Below are 22,335 nucleotides of genomic sequence, written 5' to 3' on the forward strand. Positions count from 1 at the left end.
TGAAACATTAACCAGCTGAAAGGTTTTGTATTAACAACAAGTGTCTGCCAGCGTACTAAAAGTTCCGTGTCCCATAACACGTGCAAAACTTTTGGCACTGAAATTGTGGCCAAAGCACAGAGCAGGAAATATTTTCTTCAAAAAAAATAAAAAAGTTTTTTGGGTAAGAAAGGGAAATCCTTTGGAGAAAAAAAAAAAAAAGAGAGAGAAAGCTATTAACTATATGCAAAATATACAAAGTGCAAAAAAAAAAAAGCTTAAATATTTATTATACACAAAATCTTTTTCTTGGATTTTTAAGCACAAGCTCATTAAAAGGCATTTCCTCTGTCTACTCAGCTGTCAAGAAAACAGAGATTAAAGACCTGCTCCAAACCTTGCTGCAGAATTAAGAATAGAAAGAGGAAAAGAAGTGGCAATATTTAAGAGTTGGGCACAGTGCCTAGTGAGTTAACTCTGTGTTTTAAGCATTGATTATTATTGGATTTAAAGCTTTAAGAATGCCAGCACATCATGGGATGGGGTGCTCAAGCTCTTTTTAAATGCAAAGGATTAAGCAGCAGATTTCTTTACAATACAATCTCCCAACGTGCTCGTCTCCAAAGCAACTACCAACTATGACCACCTATAAACATAGCACAGACCTAAAGTGAAAAGCTGTTCTGGAAAATGCTTGCCCAAATAGCAGTATCCATAATTTAGTCTTACTATCTACAGCAAAAGTAACCACAATCCTAACCCAGCATTTATCTAACGTTCTTCCACGAGGAAAGTTCCAGAGGAGTGCACACATACTGCCCACAGAAAGCAGACACTTGCACAGATGTCTGAGAAAAGAATGTTTCTAGGGAAAACAAAATGAAACACGTACAGCTCACGCTCCATTTTTGGCCAGCGGGATAAGGGGGCGGTGGTGGGGGTGGGAGTAACCAGGCCACAAGGTAGGGTCCTGACAAGTTCTCCCATTCTGCTCACCTTGCAAGTTATGAGCTGCCAACTGGACTGCTGTGTCAAAGGGACATTCCAACCTGTCACAGGAAAAACAGGTCATTCAGCAAACCTTTGCTTATCAGGGGTTTTGTAAAGTTGATATCACTGAAGCCATTATACTGAGACACGGGAAACTGCAAATGCTTTCGCTGAGGGATGAATCTTCAATAATTTTAGAAAAGCGTTATAATAAAAGAAGCGCTGTTTTTTTTTTTTGCCGGGGGGGGGGGCGTTGAAACAGCATGCCAAAAATATGTATTTGTATACACACAGGCAGGATTAAAGGGAAAATACATTTTGTCAAAGTGAATGAAATATGATACTTTTTCAAAGAGACTGTATTAAACCTCATGCTAGAGACACTAATTGGCTGACAGACTTTCATACAAATAATGACAAATACTTACTTTCCACTGAGAATATCTTGTTTTAGCTGCAGGACAAATAAATATCTATGAGGACAGAGAGGAAAGAAAGCCATCAGTTAGTTAGCAGGTCTAATATTAGACGGTCAGCAGTCAGAGGCAGCTGCAACCTGGCCTTTAACTATTTGAAACTTAAAGATTTAAGGTACTACTTATTGATCTTTCAAGGCCCCTCAGTCTTTTGGCCCTACTCCTCCTACTAGAAAGTTGGTCCAAAGCCTCACTGCTCCCATGGTTAGAAACCACCTTCTAATTTTACACTCACTTTGTTCTTATACAACCATTGTCCCTTAGCTGGAAGTAGCTCCTCAGCCTCCTCCCTGATGGGAGTTATATAGAGTGGCCACCTCCTCTCTTCGCCTTTGCTTTGCGACACTGAACAACCAAAGTTCTTCGAGTCTCCTCTTGTATGGCATTCGAGGCTCTCCATTCTAGTTTGAGTTCATCTTTTATGAGTACAGGTGACAAGAACCATATTCTAACTAAGACTGAATTAATATTTTGTACAACAGCACTAACATTTACCTATTTCTACTGCTACTCTCTCAACCGATGCACCCTAGAAATGTATTTGCCTTGTATTTGTCCTGTTTCTCCTCAGTCATTGTAACTGATGAACTCTTCACTTACAGCTTGCATGATCATACTATTATTTCATTCCATTTCTCTTATTCCACCTTTGAAGCCCATCTAGTTCTTTTTACATGGCACTCTGATCCTCCTTCTACACTGACAACTCCAAACTATGCAACTTCACCATAAGTACCTCTTCATTTCTTCTACTAAAGTAATTAATAAAAATATTAAACAAGACTGCCTGAAAAACTGATTTTGGTCGACTCCACTAGTAACCCCTCGCCAGCCTGAGACTTTCAACACCCCGTGCTGTCGTCTCCCTGTTATTTACCAACCCCCTCCCCCCCATCTCCTCCAGCTTTGTCAGTAATTTCCTACGTGGCACCACATCAAAGATTCTGCCAATATCCTATTGCAGGATTCACCACAATTACTCTGTCTAGAAAGTCAGCTCTCACAAAGAAAGCTACATCTTATCACAATTATATAGTGAGAAGTAAGAGTCACCCTGCCTCATGCTAAAAAGTCAAACTTGGTAAGCAGGACATGGCCATTAGCCATCTATAGTCGCAGGGAAGGCAAAAGTACAACTTTCTCTTGGAAAGTTCAAGCTTTCAGGGGCCTTGTTCTTCGGGCTACTACTCTTACTTGAATTCTGGTGTACTGCCCAAGTTGGCACAGTTACAGAAGATAGTTACCTCCTTTTGATTTGTTTTGTAAACATTAATATGGCTGATATCTTAAAAGGGATGAGCAAGCCTTTGTTTATGGGAAAGGCAGTCCTGGCTGAATCAGAAGTTGATAAGTAACTTGGTGGCTTCTTTAACAGCTGGCATCTCGAACACCACGGTTTCAGCAATCCTCATTAAGTAACTCCAGGAAGACTTTAAAATGATCTATTGTTCTGCTTTGCATTAAATCCGTACTAGTGCAAAAAAAGACTGTTTTGCCAGGTGACAACAATGTCTAGACCTTTACGAGCAATGCAGGGCAATATAATGAGCTAGTCTTGCCAAAAACAACGACTTCCTACGCTCAATTGCAGTGGAAACTTGCTTCGCAATGCCCAGGATGGTGGACAGGGGTGCACCAATAAAGATTTTTGGGGCTGATACAAATAGCTGATTTTTAAGGGGGCATATCGGCCGATACCAATCTGATTTCTGATACCAGCCTGGCAGCTTGGAGAGCTGTGTCCAGCTGGTAAGTCTGGTATGGTGGAAGGGGAGGCGGGGAATGGAAGGAGCGTGGGGGGGTGCAGATCAAGGCCCCTGCGGTGAGGGAAGGAAGGAGGCTGGGGCATGTGCACGGGCCAGCCTGGGGCTGGGGCTGCACCGGGCTCTTCCTAGCTGGGCAGATCCAGGGGTACATACCCCACCCCGCAGATGAGCAGCAGAGGGAGCTGCCAGACGAGCACCGGATGAGCTAAGCACAGCAGTGGGAGCAGCTCCCTCCTTCCCACGCCCATCCCAGCCCCAGCTACAGCCTGCCCAACCCACGCAGATCTGAGGGCCACCCCCCGCCCTTGCGTCCCGTGCCTGCCCCAAGCCTAGCTTCACTCCCTCCCTCTGTCACTGTGGGGGCTTTGATCTGCCCCCCCACATGCCCCTTCCACCACACCAGATTTACCAGGTGGAGGCAGCTCTCCACACTGCTGGATGCAATCCTCGCCACTTATGTGCTGTGCTGCAGCTGTGCGCAAGCGTGGGCATTTATCAGAGTAACAAGGCTTCCTAGGGATTTCACTAAGTGCAAAGCCAAGATCCACACTAACACATACTGAAAAAAAAAATGTGTAATGCATCTGACTGGTGCAGTCTGCAGTACTTACAACTAAAAGAAACAGGAGTATTCAAGGAAGAATTCACACTTTCCCCAACATGCATACTCCATCAGCAGAACTAAGCTGCCTTCTACAGCTTATCTCGTCATTCAAATCAGTTACATTCTTCCCTCCTTCAGAATACAGGCAATACATTTCAAAAGAGTCTTGATTTTTACCTCTAACAGCCCGAGAGGAAGGATATGAAACGACCCACGGATAGAGAATCCTGCACATGTACCACAGTGGACTTGCATCTCAGGTGGTACGAGAAAAAACATCTTCTATTTTATATATATTTTGCAGAAGTCCTACCAGTAAAGGGACCTAACCAAACTGAATTCTAACAAACAGCAGTTAGAAAGGCTGTTAGTGTCTCAGAATACCTGCTTACCCTAGCTAGCAGAGCTGAGTAATGCAAAGATGCATCAAATAATGTATTAAATGAAAAATGATGTTGGACACATTATCTAAAAAATCCAGCAAACTAACTCTAGTAAAATAGTTACATCTGCTAAGAGAAACACAACATGCTTCAACTACCTGGTTAATTCTTCACGCAGATTGTTGGGTTCAGAGGAGTAAAACTTCACACGAAAATGCAGACAATATGGTGGGCCAACTGCAAAGTAGAACACATTTAAGACATTATCTAGGGAAGACTTACATTTATTATCAAATGGAATCATGCATTAAATCTAACACTATTCTTACTTCACTATAAGGTACTTGAGGCAAGAATTCCCTGCAACAAATAAATAAAATCAGGATGAAAACAAGTGCTTAAGTATACCCACAATATACTGTGTTTCATATATTACACATCAATCCAACAGTCGTATCACATTAAGTTGATCTGTCTTGCCAGGAACAGACAAATCTAGGTTAATCCCAATGTTTAAGGGCTCTATCTATCACAGAGAAAGCTGTGAATCTTGGCTCTGCACTCAGCCAAATCCCTCCGAACTCTGCTGCTCTGTGCAAGACGTTTTCAAGGCTCTGGGAAATACCTGCTGTTGACAACTTAGGCTAACATATTCCACAGAGTTTTAGACCCAGTTTAGTGGGGTTTAACAATCCCTCAGTGGAGGTACTGCCCGTTCTTAAGGCAAAAAGTTAATCCAACCAAAGACTGGATTAAAAGTTCTTCGAAACTGCACAGCTTTAGATGGATCTGCAAACTGAATGTTAGGTACCCTCTCTCTGATAGTGCTTCCAAAATTTTCATTATTAATTTAGCACCACAAGTTCCTAAAAACTACTTCCAGCCAGCACCAAAGTACCACCTAAAAGGGAGCCAAAAGTGACATGGTAATGTTATTATCAGGACATGCTTCATTGAACCCACCCCACAGGCAACTACCAACATGTACGCCACATGTACTTTCATAGGCAAATCAGACATGGATTAGGATACTCTGCAAGGGATGGACAATAAGGCAACTTTCCCTTTTGTCAGGAGAAGAATATTACTGGTAGTGCAGCAGTCTCAGTTACTCTGACTTCAAATAAACCTGTCTTATGGTTAATGAGCCTTCAGCGTGTTTTGATTAAAGAAATTATACTGAAGTTAAAATAAAGAAGAGCAACAGGGAAATTAGATCATCAGAAGAATGTGCCAGGCTTTAATCATGACATCACCTCTCTCAGATTGCTGTCAGCTCCTGCCAAGGCAAATAACAGAGCAGCAAACGCTGCTGAACTCCACGTGCCCAGAATAACAGACCAACAATTTAAAAGGGACACTTACTTTTAACTTGTTTTTTAATGCTTTTGGTGTTGTCCAACCAGTGCTGAAAGACAAAAAATCCTTAGGTTAAAATGAATTTATCATAATACAAGATAACAAAAGGATTTTTACACAGATGCGAAAATCAAAGAGAGCAGAGCAGCATGGCACCTTATAGACTAACTTGTTCAGATATAGCAGCTTTCATAACCTAATTTGGCAGATCCTACTAATGGAATTGCAAATAGCAGGGGTACTAAATAGAAAGGAATCAAGTCATATAAATACAAATGTTAAGGAAGGGGGAAGAAAGAGGTTGCACTAAGAGAGGCCCTACCTTCTGCCTAACTTCAGACTAATGAGGCTACCGTTCAGTATTTGGGGGAGTAGGCTGTAGCCTACAAAAGCGCATGCCTCTTTGAATGAGTCCAGGGGTGCTCAACTTTTTGGCCCTGTGGGCCAGACGACTGGCATGAGGCCTGTCTGCAGGCTGGATAGGGCTTGTCTGCAGGACAGACCAAGGGTAGGGCTTGGCAGTGCCCTCTCCCACACCCTGTGCAGGATTCAGTCGGGGGCACTGCCCTCTACTTCCCCCAGCTCCCTGCACACAAGGACTGGGTGCCAGGGGAGCAGTGCCACCATCTCTGGCCCTGCACGCTAGGATCAGGCATCAAATCCAGCACGCACAGCCTGGGGCTCCCCAGGGGTCTGGAGTTTCCATGTCACAGCATGTGTCACACAACCAGTATGTGTGACCCATTCATTTGTCTCCTTACTTGCAACTGCCAGGAGTAGAAATCCATGGCATCCTGGTTGAGAACTCATGCTCTAAGATGCGTGTTCATCCTCAGAGGTCAGGATCCTGACTTCATGTTTTTGAGTACATAATTGCATGTATGAGAGCACACCGCACACCTCTGGGTAGAAGGGAGCTTCTGCACTTATAAGTAAGGAACTACCTAAATTGCGGTTTTGTAGATTGAGGAAACTGTGAAATCCAGGGCTGCCCACAAAATCCACAAAAAACATAATTTTTTATTAAGTCTTCCCTTGCTGGGCAGGTCCTGGGAGGGGTTACCAGCTGGTGGGGCAGCAGAAGGAGGGTGGCAGACAAGATTGCGGCTGCCCTCCTCCCCGCCAACACCAGGCCTTGCCACCAATCATCACTGAGGGGCGGGGCCAAAGGGCAACCAGTCAAGATGGCAGCTGACCCCTCATTCCTCCTCTCCCTGCCCCAGACCCTCTCTGCCAATCTCTGCTTTGTCTCATCATGAGTTAAGTAGGTCCCTACCTACAAGCAAGAAGGAGATTCCACATCACAGCATGTGTGTCGTTCAGCCAATACGTGTGAGCCAATTCATTTGTCTCCTTACTTGCAACGGCGAGGATTAGAAATCCATGGCACCGTGGCCAGGAGAGTCCACACAGCTACACTCCCATTACTGCAGAAGTTGCACACAATAAGCTAAGAGCTAAGCTGGATGTCTCATGCAACCAGCAGCTGAAATCTATGGCAAGGGGTGTCAATATTCAAATTACCCCTCTCTCTGCAAGTCATGACTCGGGCAGGGAGTATGTGTTGCATCTTCCTCAATATAAATTGTACTGGCTGATTCCAGATGCCTCCTTCCTACCAATCCAACTAAGTGGTATAAATATGCAGTGCTCCCCTGGTTAAACTGCACGCCATACACTGCAAAGAGGCCCCAGTAAGGATGGTGCAGCAATGTTAGCATGGGAAAGAAGAGGTGTTGGCAGGTCACGATGCCGATATAAATGTGTTGCTTCCTCCAAAGAACAAAGCAGTCTTGTCGTCTCCTTCCACATGCTAATTCGCAATACCAGGAGGATACCTGCAATCCAGGCAGCCACTGGAACAGGGATATACAACTGCTACTATCCATCTGTCTTGGATCTAGATCCAGCTAAGAAGGATGAGTAATCATTTATTTCTGTGAACCACCTTTTAAGTGGTTATGGACATGGTACATCTTCATAAAAACCTCCAAAAAAAATCTTGCAAGTGGGAGGTCCTTCATCATGAACTGAATTTAATAGTGTTTCTGAACAAAGCAGGACTGTAAGGAGTAACCCAATGAAAATATTCAAGCCATAAGTTTTTCACATTCAAAGTTCTAACCCAATGGAGCAGAGCAGGCTATTTTCTTAGAAAAGAAACAGGATCCCTCACTGTCATGTGTAATGTAGTGAGATGAGGAGAAAAGGCCATTTTCAGACTGCAGGACTGTGTGCATGTCTGTTTTATCTCCAGTCTGTTTTCTTTCATCTCCTCCACATTCCAGTGGTAGGCAGTTAAGAGGCCCGAGACAGCACTGATAGCATTTTACTTGACTCAGCTCCTGCCACCACCACCTACAACAGTTCAGCTTGAATGGTATGGAGGGGGAGGTGGGAGAAGGGAAACAGCTATTTTTTTTTTCAGATACAAAGCCTTGGGGATACTCTCCGACCCTTCCTAAGAAAGTTGCATTTATTCCAAGTGATTAAGATAGAACTCAAACGAGACAGATCCTTCTACCTTCACATTGTGACGAGAGCTTATATTTAGTGCACTCTCCCATCGTAATTCAGGAATAATGTTCACAAAGGCAAATCACTAATTAACTATCAAAAACATATCAGATGGAGAGGGAGCTGAAGTCCTTCTTAAAGCCATCTGGAGTGTGCCACTTCTTCAGAAAAAGAGAAACAACAGCCTTGTAACAAAATGACAAGAACAGGCTTGTTTGATAAAAAGCCAGGGGTCTTTCTACTTCGTGGAATTAACTGTTCTGTTATTGTGATGATATCCAAGTTACGTCAAAAACTACACGTAGATTGACATGTAGCCAAAGTAACTGTTTCAGTACAACAAAAAGTAATTTATTTCACAATCTCATTAGCCTTACATAGCATCCAAAAGCTCTTTGTATGTTAGACTAAGGTAAATGTACCACAGATTAAAAGTTCAGTCCCTAAGAAGGAGTTACTATACATTTATGGCCCTGTTAAGGGATAAGCCAAATGTCCTAAAGTCTCCAGTAAGTCATCTTTATCTTCCACATGTCTAGATTGGGTTACGTTGTTCATTGTCAGATTGATCTAAAGCCACTCAAATCAGTATGAGCCCTTCTAATGAGTTCAGTCTGCACTGGATCAAGAGTGGTACTCTATAGACTCTCCTTTTTGCCAAGGTTGGCTTTTCCTATATAGCCTAAAAAGTTTCCCACACAGCATGCTAAAAATACAGAAAGTAGGTGAATATTATGGAGATATTTCTTCACTTCACACAAGGCTATAAAACCTCATTAAAGAAAGGGGGGGGAGCCTGCATTTGAAACCCAACGTGAAAATTCATTGCAAAGATATGGGTAGCAGTTTTCATTGCCAGCTTCTGACATGTATGTATTAACTCTGATATTAATCTATAGATAAAGGCCCGAGTCAATGCCAGAGATCAAGAACAAGAGAAATGGGCTTCAAATACAAAACAAGAAAATTAAGGGTATTTCAGTTGTGAAAACTGAGAGGTCAACAGCATAAGCAATATTTTATGAATTTCTTTTATCCGTAGTTAAGTAAGTTTTCATTATGCATGTTATACAAACCCATATTACCATATCATGTGCCCTCAACATTTCAGAAGTAAAAAAAACAGCAGCGGAACAAGGTTGCATGCCTTCAGATACCGCTAGCCAGAGTGGGAATATTTTTAGTCTCAGCCCAGAATTACTGAAATGGCTAGCTCCATCTGAAATGAAAGGTAGTTTGCAACTTCTGAGACTTGACTTCAGGGTCCTGGGCAAATCACATGGTCGTTCTGCTCCTCATTTTTGTCTTATTATAGCATTTAAAAGCCTTTAGACAGAGGCTCAACGAAACACTACTGCTTCTCTTTTCCCCCCAGCATGTAGCAGAGTTGAAAAAAAGGAAGCGAAGCAAACCAAACTATGAACTACATGTAGCTAGCAGGCGATACAGTATTGACTACCCAGAAGGAGTCATCTGGATGGGAACTTCTAACTTGTCCAGAGAACTAAATCATGAGCCATTCATTTTTCTTCCCAAGGAAGAGCCAATGTTACCAAATAATACAACCCGAGGAAGAAAAATAGCTAGACAAGATGGTTTAAACAAGAAGGGGGGGGGGGAATGAGGTCCTACAGGGAAATGCTTCTCAAGGAAGGCAGCAGCACTAAAATTAGTTAAAAATTTCACCTGTGTCCCCCAAGCAAAAAAGGTGGATTTAAATGTAACTGAGCAGTTTACAAGCAGCCATCACACAGCAATAGCTTCATCTTGCATCTTTAGTAACAAACCACATAGGTCATGTACAGGGCTTTTAAATTAATAAAGTAGTATTCAGTGTCCTGTCACATGAGTATAAGTATACAGATCATGTACATGCTCCATCAGTAACTGCAACCAGGAATAACTGATACAGATAAGGGAATGGAAATAAAAATTATTTTCTTTAAGCTACAGACAATGAAAACTGTTTCAGTATTTGAATTGGAATATGTTACTGAGCACAACTGCTGGAGTGTTTCTCCACTGTTATATCCCCATTTGCATGTCCTGACACCACCCTTCTTTAACTATTTCTCCAGGGTACCCCAACCATAGCAATGAATTTTCATTACTGTCTTCGGTGATCCTACAAAAAGAGTATTTTGGTGTGAAACCAACAGCTGGCAGGAGTCTCCAGAGTGGAGAGTAGCAGCTTTTCTCTTTCAGTGCAAGATGTCTCCTGGGACCAAGGACCATTTCTATTAATGGTTTAAGTGGATGTCACTCAAGACTTCAGCAGAGTGCCGTGTGCTCAAGTCAACAGTAGTCTCTGCCTCAAACATTAAGAGTATCCAAGTTCAGATGATTTTTCTTTAGGAGAACAAAGCACTCTACAAAACTCACATTCAGTGGAATATTGACCTGTGGGGTCATGTAGGACACCATAAAGTAAATATCTGAGGGTAGATCACCCAGGATTTCAAGACGATAGGCCTGGTTGATAACCTCGTTTGAAGAGATAAATGGGGGTTTGCTTTCCCAAAACAGCTTTGTCACCTAAAATGCCATTTTAAGATAAATCATTCATGTCTACTGTTAAAAACAGTTAATCTGGACACAAGTCTGTGGCTATTCTTGAGGGAAAGGCTAAGGCATCAATCTGGAAGTCATGTTATAGGACTCCCAAAGGGATCAGTGAAGTACCTACACATTCAAATTCAGACAACAAGGGAAGCAGGTATTTGACTTCAGACGAACATTGCAGAATTTGTCAGTTGTGGCTTGAAAGGGACACATTTTTTTTTAAAAGCTTGCTTTTTTCTTTGAATTCATGCGTGTACAAATTTGTTCAGGTCTTTCAAATGGCTTAACTGACAATGGACCAGATCCTGATGTCATCTTGCTAACATCTTTAGACTAACACAAGAGGTTTGCCCGCCACTTATTAGTTGCAGGATTGAGTCTTAATACAGCTTTGAACAAAATTAGATATTTGGCTTCCTTACTAGAAAAAGCCTCATCCTGATAGTGAGTCTGACCAAATGCTACTGCCAACTAGGATGCCAAGGGTAGCACAAGCTGTCAGAGACTGCCTCTTTCAACTTCGCCATAAAAGGAAAAACCAGGCAAATACAGTTCTTGCCACCAGCCCTCTTATATCAGCAGCACCAAGCATTTCTGAAACAGGTACTGTGGAAGACCTGGCTTGACTCTAAAAGGAGGAAGAGTAACTGGTAAGGGTGAAAGGGAAGAACAAGAATACATAGGGGACTGTGATGGCTTAGCATTCGTGATGCAAGTTTAATAACATTTTGGAAAACTCCAGTTTTTTCAATTAAGACAATTCAAGTAATGAATACTGTATTTTCTCACATAAAACACACTCCCAGAATGTAATACCCACCTTGGTTTTGAAAGGCAGGATGAAGAAAAAAAAAAGATTTTTTCCCTGAGTTATAGCTGCATAGAGTAGGGACAGAGCTTAATCTTCAGCTGATGCAGACTGTTTCCTGCTTAGACAGTGAAACAGGAGGAGAAACCCAGAGAAGCTAGCACAAGAAAACTCCCCTAAGAAAGGTTAGCTTGATTAGTGGAAAATCCAGACCATTTAAAAGGAGAGAGGTTCATTAATACCTGTGGAGTGGAAAACAATGAGCCATTAAGTCAAACAACTTCCTCTGCTGCCTGACTACTAATACGGCAGCTGCTGTACTGCACAGTAGGAATCAGAAAAGGGTATTTTTCTCCAAGGCAGAAAAATCAGCTTTCCCATTTAGTATACACACCTCAATTTTGTGAAGCTGATTTTTGAGGAAAGATGTGCGAGTATGTGAGAAAATATGGTATTTTCTGGTAACCTGTTAATCAACATTTAAAGTTAAAAAAAATTAAGACTCTTATTACTTACCGCGACTTGTGCAGAATCCATAAACCTCAGTCCAAAATAGTCACTTTCTATGAGGTCCAGATGGTACATAATCTGCTCAAACAAATGCTGGCCTTTGGCTTTCTTCTGAAAACACAAAATGAATGAGTGTGCAAGGGGCAGATTTGATGCTACATTTGTCTGTTCAAAGCAAGTACTACAAACTCTCTATTAAGACTTTTTTTTTGTTTTAGAATGTTATGCTTAAAAATTTAGCAACAGCCTTCTTTACAGCTACAGGATGACTGGCATTTTTTAATAACTTCAGACAGCCTGTAAGTAATAACAGCGGGTGACCCATAATTACCATAACATTAGTAAATTTAACATCTACCTTTTCAAACTATTACATGTCAGCTTCTGGGCCTCCTAGCACTGAGCTATACAGCTTTATAAGCCTTCTAAACCTTTTGAGAAGGGTACATCACACCATAAAATTGAAAACCTGGGAAGAGTTTGACATTTTCTAATACTCCATGAAGTGTGAAGAGAAATGCAGTAAAATGCTTAAGACAATGCCACTAGGTGATATCAAGACAACTTTCAACTTTGAAGAAAAGAGGAAAAAAAAGAGCAACAGCATACTGAGTTAAGATACTAACTGTAGTTCCCATCATTACATTTTTTCAATGACTTAAATAAAGATTTTGCCTCAATACCCTTGATTCTGACAACAGCCTCATCAATAAACACGTCACCAGCACAAATACAAAGCTGGCATTGCTTATAAACAGACATATACACCAGTCAGGCTTTTTTAAATTTAATAAGTAGGAGAAAGCAGATCACCAGTTTACTTTAAAAGGCCCAGTATTTTAGTCTACATAAACAATTAAGCACATTAAAAAACAGAGTCATTCAACAACTGTACTATTTTAAATGTAAAGTGATACCAGTGAACAGTAAATGCAGCATGCTTACATAACTTAAGCACTCAAAAGTCAGGAAATACATATTTAATAACAACAATGAAAACCTTAATTATGACCCCAAATAAATATCTGTACATTGTTAATCTCAAAGTAAAAATACAAAATCCTTTTGAAAATGAAATCTGATAGTGGGGATGTATCCTCAACTTCAGGCACAGATCTCCAAATAGACTTGGGCTATACAATGTTCTACATTTTCCCTATTAACTCCTTTTATAACAGTCTTCCCAAGGAAAAGCTTAATCCAAAATATTCTCTCTTGATCAGCGTTAGCAAATTTCCAACCTAACAGGTTGGAAAAGCCACTTGGATAATATCTTTTAAGTAAAATAATTCAATTAAGAAAATCCATAAGTCAAAGCCAAGAAAGATTGTAGTGCTGAAATAAAATGCACGTTCTTGTGTACTTAATAAAGACAGAGTATTGATCTTACACTGTCCACCTAATACAGGATTTTTAAAAATATCCATAATTACTTATTTCTGAACTGCTGCCATTTAACAGTTTGAGTTGAGAAATTAATTTTTGTACCATACCATTAGCTAACTCACCAGCTGCTCACTACCAGATTGAGATCGCCTGTATTACAGGATTCGTGGCTATGTTTGAAGGGGGAAAAAAAACAGTCCAAATGAGCTGAACAGGCACAAAAGCCCCTTTGTACAGTCTAATGATTTCTGCTCCGAAATGTACAAGATCTGTAAAAGTCACTTTGAGCTAGCCAGGATCTTTATTCTCAGAAATTATTCCATCTCCGATTCAATCAACAAAATATCTCAAAAAACAACCACCTTATGGTACTCTGTTCTCAAAATACTTTACACTGAATTAAACTAACCCTGATCCTTGGGTACAATGTCTTTTCAATAAGATCCCAAACTATATTTTACACTGAAAGCTCCAAACCAAATCTAAAACCACTTGGAAACTGTTCAGACTGTTACTCTGCCTTTCAGGTACTCCTTTATTTCCAAGTATAAGGGGGACATGAAACAGAAAGGGGAACTTGCAGACCAATAACCAAGTACAACGGGAAAAAAAACTCTGAATGATGTTTCTTTTGCTATCTTCAGGAAACTCTTTTGGCAGATGCAAGTTTATTAAAATGTTGACAAACTTTTCAAACATTGTGCAGGCACATTTTTAAAAAAATACTCATTCCCTTCCACCGTTTGCTCACTTGGTTAAGTACAATTTCTTGCAAAGTAAATATTAAATATAAATCAACATTTCATATTTATTGCTGAATGTAGTGTATAGATATTCCCTGAAGCACAAGCAAGTTAATAAACTCAGAGCTTGGGAAAAGTGAAGTTACTGAATGCAACAACTTGCACTGAGCACAGCGTCTCTGGTATAAAATCAAGAAAACATCTCAACCCTACTGGATGTAACAGTCCGAATTTTGATATGCACGTTTACATAATTTATGAAGAGCTGTCCAAGCTACACGTTAAGCTTCATCACACTGCAGGAATCAGTAATAGAAATCATTTCCTTCCATCTATTGTATTGTTCTGATCTGTAGCAACTAAAAGCTGTTACTGTCCACATGCCATTCGGTGACATGGGACAGGGCTGCTCAACTGCAGGCTGAGAGACTAACGTGAGACTGCCAGGCTCCCACCCACTTGCTATTGCGGAGGCAGTGGCTGGGGTTGCTGGGGCCAGGCAGCACAGAGAGAGGCCCAAGGAGCTTGCCACCCATGTACCAGCACCAACTGGAGGGCACACAACCCTTGTGTGGCAACAGGAGTGTGAAAGGGGAGAACTGCCCATGTGGTTTGGGCAGTGGGGGGGTTCATATGGCAGCAGTGGGGGAGACAGTGCTGGTGCCATGCAGTGATGGCAGCGGGTGGACAGGGAGGAACAAGCGGGTTTCCACTACTTGAATGGAAGCAATGACAGAAGTTGGGGGGGGACTCACATAACTGGCAGTAGGGCTTATACATATGGCTGCCAACCTAACAAAATGGGTTTTTGTTGTTGTTTTTTTTTTAATTGATAATCTAAACTTTTTACTGACAACCAACCCTTTTTAACTGACATATCTTTTACATAATTTAAATGCAACCCTTCTGCTATGCCCTGGATTGTGATAACAAGGGCTGGATTCAAATTTAGGGGTTGAACACCAACTTTCTAAATCTGGTTCAAGCTTCCCAGAAACCTGGGAAAACAAATTTTAGCATGAACAGACCTCCCCACTCACAAACAACATTCAGCTAAAACAGGGTTTATTACAGGGGAAAAGAAAACAAAGACATGACTTTAGAGAACGCCTAACCATTAAACATTAAATGAAACCCAAACCATTAATAGTCTCAGTTTTACTTGACTGCATCAGTGGTTTTAGTGTGCTGCCCCTACCACAAGGGTCATTAACCTGCACACCCTGATGCAACTGATTGCCCTCCACATCATGCTGCCCCTTCCCAATGAACCCCCAACTGTACCCTGGTCAGACCCACTCTCCTCCTGTCCCAGTACAGATGCCCACCTGCCACCTCTCCCTGCACAACAACTCTGATGTGACTGCACTGCTCCCCTTTCTGTCCAGCCCAGCACTTCACACTGGGCTGCTTGGCTTGGCCCACTTTTGAAGCAAACAGTCATTATAAGCAGGCAATGGGACACAGCAGCAGCACATGGCAAGGAGAAGAGGTGGGAAAGAGACTAGAGACTACCATGGGCCACAAAGCCCGAAGAGCTGCCTTCTGGGCATCAAGCTGTACTCTTGCTCAGATGCAAGGTAGTGCTGCTCTCCTCTGTCTGTCCAACACTTACATCCAGGCTCATTCCAATGACAGATCCTCAATCAAGCTCATGATTTCTCAGCTTTTTATAAACAGCTCAAATTTTTTTGCAGACTTCACAGACAATTTTTAGCCCCAATCCTCCCCCTCCGGTTTTTTGTTTTTTTTTTTTGGTGACACTTTGTAATTTTACAGACAGTTAACAATCCTGCTTGTCCAGCAAAGGACCTGTACACTGTGGGGAACCTGTATGGGTCCACTGCATACACCCCACGTGGTACATGGCCCAGGGCCCATGACCTGTGCAATGTGGGGCCCCTGGCCGGACATCCTTGACATGTGAAGAAAGCTAACGGCATCCTGGGCTGCACTGGTAGAAGTGCTGCCAGCAGATCAAGGGAACTGATTATTTGCCTTTGTTCAGCACTGGTGAGGCCACTCCTGGAGTCCTGTGTTCAGTTTTGGGCCCTCTACTACAGAAAGGATGTTGACAAATTAGAGAGTCCAGCAGATGGCAACAAAATGGTTATGGGCTGGGCGACATGACTTGTGAGAAGAGACTGAGGGATCTGGGCTTATTTAGTTTGGAGAAGAGACTGAGGGGGGATTTAATAGCAGCCTTCAACTCTCTTCCGGGGGGTTGCAAAGAAGATGGAGCTGGACTGTTTTCAGTGGAGGCAGATGACAGAACAAGGAGCAATGGGCTCAAGTTGCAGCAAGGGAAGTTTAGATGAAATGGCAGGAAGAACTTTCTCACTAGGAGGGTAGTAAAAGCACTGAAACAGGTTACCCAGAGGTGGTGGAAGCTCCATCCTTGGAAGTTTTTAAGATCTGGCTAAACAAATGGCATGATCTAGTTGGGGCTGGTTCTGCTTTGAGCAGGGGGTTGGACTAAACGGGACCTCCTGAGGTCCTTTTCAACCCTCGTTTTCTATGATTCTATGGATTACAAAGAAGGCCGTTTCACTTAATGTCACTGCAGGCATGTGGGTGGGTGAGTCACGAGAAAGGTGCTTGAGAAAAAACTGTAGTACTGCTATCTGTACCATGTCTTGAAAGTCATGGAGGCTGTTAATCCAACCCATAGTTTTACATATACATCTTATAACAGATGCCACAAGGGATGTTAATTACTTTTTAAAGATTCAAATTTGCATTCAAACAGACTTGTGCAGAATGCACATTCAGCCCCAGAGGTTTGTTAGACAAGTCCTCTCCTCTTTCTCCTTCTCTTTAAGCTTTAAGTCACAGAAGACAACAGATTACAGAACTGCAGTAAGTTCATACAAATCCATAAGTAACTTGCTAGCATTCAATAAAACTGACACTGCAAATAAACAGCAAAGAGATTTTTATTTTATGTCCATACAAGAGACTAACATAGCAATTCAGTTGTGGTTGCATTCAACTTAAGCGGCAGTCTGATCTTCCTGTTACCTTGTGCTCTATGGCAGAGTTAGGTTACCTCAAAGGATAAATCATCAGCAATTCTAAGTTGCTTAGCCAATTCCAATAAAGTATTAACTATCTCATTCACAAACAGACAAGAGCTCGTGGGCAGTTCTCCCTTCAAGCAGACAAATTAATCTTCTCAAGGATTTGCAATTCTTTAAAACCTGAATACCTGATTGATACCAATTGTTATACTGCATAGGAAGTAGCAGGAAAATCTTCTACCAGCAGGAGACTCAGCAAGTAGGCTGGATTGTTTAAATAAAATACACTATTTAAATAGTGCAGGGCCATTCATGGGTTGTTTTGATCTGGAAATCTACCAAAAAAGAGCCATTCTGGATTCCCTTGGGTAAATCTGCCCCTCTTCTATGAAGCAGGCATGACAGGATACTCCTATACATCACCCTTAATCAGTTCAGGATTCTGCTTCCCTTCAACGGTCGCCAAGTGTACTGTAGATTGGTGATGCAAGGACTGGAATTAAATCCATAACCATCGTCCCCGGTGAGCAAGCCGGAGACATTAGCTAGCTCTTCAACCATGAAAACTCTCTTGATTGCCAAAGGGGAAGGTTATTTGTCTCTCTCTCACAGTTGAGGATGATTGTCTTCAATGAATGTCTAATCTGTGGGTCCAAAGAAGGCTGACAAGGCCTCTCCAGGATTGACAGACTCTGCTGCAACTTGGGTACATGTCTCTGTGCAGGGTGGGCAGCCAGATTCTTGAGTCAGTCGGGAACACACTGTTTCTGCCACTCTTGCTTTTCCAGCTCCTGCTGTTATCATAAGGTTTCAAAGTACTGAGATCCTTAGAGCACACGCTTCCTCCACTTGGCGCACCTGGGCAATAGTCTCCCATGAGTTGATGGGACTGTTGCATTTTTTCAAGTCAGCCCTTGAGGATGCCCTTGAAGTGCTTTGTCTGTCCTCCTCTTAAGCACACACCATGACTGAAATGGGAGAGTAAAACTTGCTTCAGGAGTCTGGAGTTGGACATCTGGATGGCACGGCCAGCCCAGCAAAGTTCATGTTAGATGATCATTGCCTTGATGCTCATGGTCTTTGTTTGTGAGAGGATGCTAATGTTGGTGCATCTGCCTTCCCAGTGGATTTGAAGGATCTTCTGCAAGCAGCATTGCTGAAACTTCTCCAACTACTTGAGGCATCTCCTGTATTACTGGCTACATCTCAGCTCTGTACAGTGATGTGGGGATCACAACTACTGGATAAACCATGAGCTTAGTTTTGGATCTGATGTTGTGATCTTGGAACTCCCGTTTCCTCAGGAGTCTGAAGACTACACTTGCATATTTGAGGAGATGCTGGATTTCTTTGCTGATGTCAGTCATCTGTGAGAGACGGCTTCTGAGGTTTGGGAAATACCCAGTATTCTCCAGTCTCACCATGAATCTGAATTACTGGAGCTGGGGACTGCTGATTAAGAGCTTGTTGATGGAGGGCCTTAGTCTTCTGTGTGGTGGTTCTCAGAAATGGATAAATCACAGATCCTGTTGGAGGTTAATACAGGAGTTAAGTAAGGCTGCATCGTTGCTCCAACTCTCTTCTTGATGCTACATCTGACCATCAGCAAGCTTCCTGGAGTGGAACTAAACTACCGAATGGATGGTAAGCTGTTTAATTTAAGTAGACTCGGAGTCAAAACCAAGACTACCATGACCTCAATCATTGAGCTCCAGTACACTGATGATCCCGTAGTCTGAAGCAGAATTTCAGACAATTGTTGACATCTTTACAGAGGTATATAAATAACCATGCTCACATTCAAACTTGATTTGTAATTGCAAGGAAAGCCAGCAGCAGTTTTAGAAAGTCAAAATGCTCCAGGACTTGCACTTTTTTTCCCCACAGAAAAGTTGTTCCCAACTTACCCCTCCCACCACCCCTAGAAACCTTGTTCCCAACCTTCAGTTGAACTATACCGATTTATGCCGGGGAATGGACTGTATGGACAAGTATACTGTTCTTGGCTGGGCAGTTATACTTTTAACAGATTCATGTCACTACTGCAACTGCTGAAACTTAAAGATGATTTAAGAAAACACGCACATAACACCAACCTGACTTAACCAGTTTTACCACCCAATGAAGTCATCAAGAGGGAAATTTATTTCCTGCACGCTCATCCCTTGTGAAGAGTTAAACGAGTCTTTATACCTGAAAAACAGGATCTCCACCTTCCTTCCACTACGCAGCACTATTCTACCCACTCTACTCCAAACATTGGCTGTGGACATATTTGACAGAACTGTAGAGTATTCCCTTCAAAGTACATCGATACTGTTCAACTGACTCAAGCAGATTTAAAGACAAGACAAAACATCTCAACCTAGTATTTGTTATTCTATTTACCTACAATCTCCCATAACCTACTTGCTTCCGGTCAACAAAACTGCTGGATGAGACATTTTGTAGCATGCACTGTCATGTTTCTACAGGATTTGTCCCCTAGCCTCTCCTAGAAAATAAAGATGCAATAATAAAATGTCACACCTCATCCCATGATTGGAACCCCCTTCAAATAATTTTGAAGAGAAAAGTTTACATGGTCACAAAAGGCTGTATTTATAATAATACCCTTAGCCACCAGTTTCACGGTAATGGTGTTCTGTTCTTGCTCCAGTAACAGCTGTAGAGGTACATACACTTTTCTCATTACTTCCTGTTATTTCCCACCCCTCCGCAAAGTTCAAACTAGTGAGCTGTAAGCCTAGACACTCGTCTCCATGAATTCCCAGGTTTAGTCATTTAAATAAGTCTTCAAAAATACCCAGACTATTTCCTGAACAAACTTCACCTAATATTGTTATTTGTGGAAAAAGACATTTCTGTTTCTCTCTGCTTTATTCCTTCATCTTTGGAAACTTATACCACATTATCTTCCTGTGCCACTACAGAAACCTCTAGGCAAGGAAACCATTCAGTACAGTTCTCCTTTCAGAGACAAAACCTAACCTTGATTTGCCAAATCCTTCAAAAATACAGAGCATTTCAACCAGACTGTATTTACACTGCTGTTTAGTTGAGCAAAATCATCTTCATATAAAGCTGATTTTTATCTTGAAGCTGAACTATGCAACTATTGCAGTGCCCCATAGCCTGCCTTTGGAGCTTTAATAACTTCATATTTCCACTCTGATGCCTAAGTATAAGTTTGGCTTTTATTCAAAATGCTCAATTTCCACTCAGGTTTCTGAGGAATGTTGTCCTGCTTCTTTCTAGAAGTCAGTTATTCCTATTTAAGTATGGCTTTTCTAGAACGTCCTCATTAAATGTTTCCCTGGACACAATGACTATGTCCTAATTATTTTGTTAGCATTACAGTACCGAGAAATCAACCTCGGATTTATCCACTACAGTCTTCTCTGTGCTATCTCAATTTTCTTTGTTGCCCTATTTGCAGATAGCAGAAGTCATTTAGCCATCGGCTAATGAACTTCATGCATTTGCAACAACAAGCTTTATTTATCCAGCTGGGAAGCCAAGATGCTGACAATGATTGCTTAATCTGTATGCAGTGCTTTCACTCAAAAGCTGCCCTTTGCTGCTTATGACAGGGCTAACTGGTGGCCCATGAAATGTGTGTGGCCTGTGAGACGTCAAGCTGAGGCCTTGAGGCTTGTGCCCAGCCAAGCTGCCCCCTTCCCACCCACCTCCCCCCGATGCAATAGCTGTAACAGCATCTGGAGCCTCCTCCCTCCTCTGGGTGCTGTTTCCTGCCTCCACCCTGGGGAGCAGGCCAGTGCAGCAAGCAGCACGGGGAGCGGAGGCTGAGCACAGGATCACATGTGGGAGGGTTTGAGGGATGGAGGAAACGGCCCCACATGAGATCACACCTGTTGGGGGGGGTGGGGGGTGGAGGAGCTATGAGAGTAAGCACTGCAGTGGGGGTGGCGGAAGAGGAAGGAGGATATCACACCTGCACACTGCAGTGGGGGGATGGGGAAGGAGGACACTGCACTGCAGTAGGGCATGGTACAGCAGTGAGGTTGCTGGTATGGGCTTGTGATGCAGTGGGGGTGGAGGGGTTGTCCATGCAGCTCAGTAGCCTACGGCTTGACAGGTGCACCCCATGCCAATCCCCAGGGGTTAGAAGCTGGACAGCCCTGCTTTATGAATTCAGGACACAGTCAAATGGTCAGTCTCCCCATTTGTGGACCTGAAACATGCTCTTTCAACTACATAAGTCTCATGCTCAAAAAATCCCACCTTGGAGACTGAGGCATAGTGAAGATTTAATGACTAGCCTAGAAGTTCTGAAGAACATGAGAAGATTACTCAGTGACAAGACAACTCTACTTGTAGGGGATGAGGTTTCTTTAATATTATTTTGAGACGAATTCTTAAAAAAATCAAAACTATCCTACGGATGGCATCATACAAAATACACAATATTATGACACGAATGACTATAGATTTCTTAATAAATTTTAAGACATGATACATTAACTAAACAAATGCTGCAGTTTAACTATGACCACGTTAATCCTGTTACAACACGAAAGTCAACACAATTTCAACATACACACAATTTTAGCAAATATTAATGTTTTTACTCCTTCCCACTCTAATACATAACAGTCTATTGGCAACAACGATCCAAAAATATTTGGTCTCCTGCTTCACAGCACCTGGGCAGGCAAGAAGTCCCATGTAGGCATCTTTTAGATTTACAGTACTAGAAATAATGAGAACGCAGAAACACTTTTCATTGTTCACGGTTTACAAACATTATTTCTACGTTTAAAATGACTTCTTAGCCAATTCATGGTATTCCAGTGAGCTCTCAACTTGGCTTACATAATTTCTAGTTTTAGTGACAGTCAATTAAAAGCAAGACAAAAAACCTCATTTTGCAATTTCCATACTAAATAGCCTTGCATACATAATGAAGACATTTAATTGTAGACTGACAAGCAACAGTTGCTCTCACAATTTCTATTTTGGGGCAACAGTTAAAAGGTAGCTTTAGCCTAATATTTAGCTTATAAACAAGAATGCTGAAGTACAGCTATGAAAGCTACCTGGTGAAAGCAAGCGTTCAGCACTAAACAGTCTCCCCCTCCCCCAGGTACATAATTAGAGCTCACTAGGACTTTTTCCACTAAAAAAGAGATTTCACTTAAAATGCCAATTCATTCAAGCAAACTTTCATAGAAACTGGTTGTTTTGATGGACCAGAACAGCACTTCCGGT

The 22,335-nt window shown here is 42.0% G+C and overlaps 1 protein-coding gene across 9 annotated transcripts in view; it reads right to left on the bottom strand.

Annotated features, from left to right (window-relative positions):
* Nucleotides 1-22,335, bottom strand: part of EPB41L5 (erythrocyte membrane protein band 4.1 like 5) — an 81,499-nt gene that overhangs the window by 54,753 nt on the left and 4,411 nt on the right. For 8 of the 9 annotated variants that reach the window (XR_016442123.1, XM_090046048.1, XM_090046043.1 and 5 more), the window contains exons 3-7: nucleotides 11,961-12,065; nucleotides 5,564-5,606; nucleotides 4,357-4,435; nucleotides 1,398-1,442; nucleotides 976-1,028 (exon numbers count right to left, since the gene is read on the bottom strand). Coding sequence is in view for 8 of the 9 variants with exons in the window: in XM_090046048.1 (XP_089902174.1) it covers nucleotides 976-1,028; nucleotides 1,398-1,442; nucleotides 4,357-4,435; nucleotides 5,564-5,606; nucleotides 11,961-12,065 (325 nt within the window). In the remaining variant the exon portion in view is untranslated. The remainder of the gene's footprint in view (nucleotides 1-975; nucleotides 1,029-1,397; nucleotides 1,443-4,356; nucleotides 4,436-5,563; nucleotides 5,607-11,960; nucleotides 12,066-22,335) is intronic. The other variant, XM_090046044.1, reaches the window with a different exon arrangement.

Source organism: Crocodylus siamensis, chromosome 4 (assembly GCF_052110815.1).
Source record: "Crocodylus siamensis isolate JL-2025a chromosome 4, ASM5211081v1, whole genome shotgun sequence".
In the NCBI taxonomy this organism is placed as follows: domain Eukaryota; kingdom Metazoa; phylum Chordata; order Crocodylia; family Crocodylidae; genus Crocodylus; species Crocodylus siamensis.